The sequence below is a fragment of the Macroventuria anomochaeta genome (genome assembly GCF_010093625.1).
Source record: "Macroventuria anomochaeta strain CBS 525.71 unplaced genomic scaffold BU25scaffold_11, whole genome shotgun sequence".
Lineage (NCBI taxonomy): Eukaryota > Fungi > Ascomycota > Dothideomycetes > Pleosporales > Didymellaceae > Macroventuria > Macroventuria anomochaeta.
In genome coordinates this window covers 172,040-174,234 of record NW_022985372.1, presented here as the reverse complement: position 1 = coordinate 174,234, position 2,195 = coordinate 172,040, and the positions used below count along the sequence as shown (strand labels likewise).

The 2,195-nt window shown below is 51.2% G+C and overlaps 1 protein-coding gene across 1 annotated transcript; it reads left to right on the top strand.

Moving 5' to 3' along the window:
• Positions 1–1,863: 1,863 nt before the first annotated feature.
• Positions 1,864–2,106, top strand: BU25DRAFT_323461 (uncharacterized protein; the record flags this gene model as incomplete). The annotated part of the gene is made up of 1 exon (XM_033702260.1): positions 1,864–2,106. A coding segment is annotated over one exon (243 nt), but the record flags the coding sequence as incomplete, so codon positions are not given.
• Between the last annotated feature and the right edge of the window lie 89 nt (positions 2,107–2,195).

Below are 2,195 nucleotides of genomic sequence, written 5' to 3'. Positions count from 1 at the left end.
CTCGTCAACGAGCAGATCTGGTGGACTGTATATATATGTGTAGGAACACAACCCTTATGGTTCGTGTTCAACCTCGTCAATTAAGTTGTCATTGGATCTCAACCAACCTTCGAGCTAGACAGATTGCCTGTACTACTCATCGTTACCCCAAGCCGTCGTTAGGTGTTTCACCCAGGCGACTTACCCCTACTGTTCCAGAGCCAGAGTTCATCCTCGAGAACCAATCGAATAGTGCTTACGAGCTTTGCTTAAAGTACGACTTCAACATTTTGAACACCCCCAAAGATGAGCCCTACTTCAGGAACGACTGCTACCCCAGCTAGCTCCCGCAACTCCGACGTCAACATGACCAATGCCATCGAGACCAATCATATCAATGTCAGCAAGCCCGATCTCTACCATGGAGATCGTGCCAAGCTCGATGACTGGCTCATGCAGTGGGACCTCTTCTTCATGTTCCAAGGAGATAAGGTACCCATGGAAAAACGTGTTACACTCGTTGCGAGTTACATGCGAGGAAATGCCTTCAAGTGGATCAAGCCATTCGTTCAACAGTACAACCAAGGCAACGCTCCCGATGAGGTTGACGCTTGGATGAACGATTTTGATGAATTCAAGACCAAGATTCGACCTGTGTTCGGAATCTCTAACGAACCAACAATTGCACGACGCGACATTCAACGTATCCGTCAGACCAAGTCAGCCGCCGACTATGCCGCTGAGTTCCAACAACTCGCTGCCAACACTGACTGGGACGACACTGCGTTGATAACCATGTTCCGTCAAGGCCTCAAGCCTAAGGTCAAGGAAGAACTGATGCGCACCGGAGCCAGTACTGAGAATCTTGATGATCTTATCAATACCGCAATTGATCTCGACGTCAAGCTCTATGAGTTACAGCAAGAGCTTCGAGATGATCCACGTGTGCGAGCTGTTGCGATCGACAGTCGCCCACCACCACGCAACCCATGGCGCAACAACAATCGGGCCAACCAGGGAAACCGCTACCAGCCAAATATGGGACGACGTGTGACTCACACTGACACTCGAGGTGGCTACTACGGACCTGCTGCCATGGACCTGTCCAATATCAATAAGGGACCGGAGCGATGGAACAAGAAAGGACAGGGGAGCAGACATGACAAGTCAAAGTCCACATGTTACAGCTGTGGCAAAACAGGTCACTTTGCAAGGGACTGCCGTATGAAGAACAAGGTTGTTTGGCAGTTGAATATGATAACCTGCAGTGACAACGAAGAAGCCGACGATGAGTGGGAAATCCTCACCGACAACATGGGACGCCTGTTAGAGGACCCCGACTCCGGCCCTGAGGGAGATTATATTGGATCACCCAGTGGCACTGTTATGACTCAGGGGCAGGACCCAGGAGCATACGGTCGCGCACCGACACCACATCCCAGAATAGTGGTAGAACACGCAGACAGTCTGTCGGAATGCAACAAGGTGACACTACCAGAAAAAGAGGAGTCACGACGCAAGGAGCATATGGACCGACTGTGGCCTCGTGAAGGAAGAAGCAAGAACAGCAGACGCAACCTGCCTGATAACCCTGAAGCTATGCAGCGCCTAGTCAAAAGCACACCGCACCAAAGCACGGGTACACAGACCGAGGGAACCAGTGAGGTTAACCTCAAGGAAGCATGCGAGCAAGCGCTGATTGCAGTCAACAATCTACTCAAGACTGAGAGTGAGTGGCATGACGAGTGGTTTCAAGAATGGGCACACAACAACCATGCGACTTGTGAGCACCTAGAACGAGTTGCCTGCAACCAGAGAGGACTCAATGAGCCTGACTTTGATCGACAACCCATTAGGCTTCCAAGCCCTCGCCCACAATACGACCTGGACCACCGGAATCCTCACCACGAAAGGATAGACTGGACCTACTGCGCATACGACGCTTGTATGATACACTACCAGGAGAAGGTTGATGCGGGATGGTTTCCTTCACCACGCATCACCTGTCTACAGCCTTGGTACAAATGCACCAACGATGTATGCGAGATACACCTGATTGACAAGCGGTCTAAACTCCACTTTCCGGGTACTGAGGACCCACAAGCGGTAGTACAGATGCAGCTAGTTGTCAACGGATCATGCTTCAACCCACGATGGCAGAACTGCCTGAATCCCGCCTGTGAAGCTCACCGAGCAAGCAAGGACCAGAATGGATT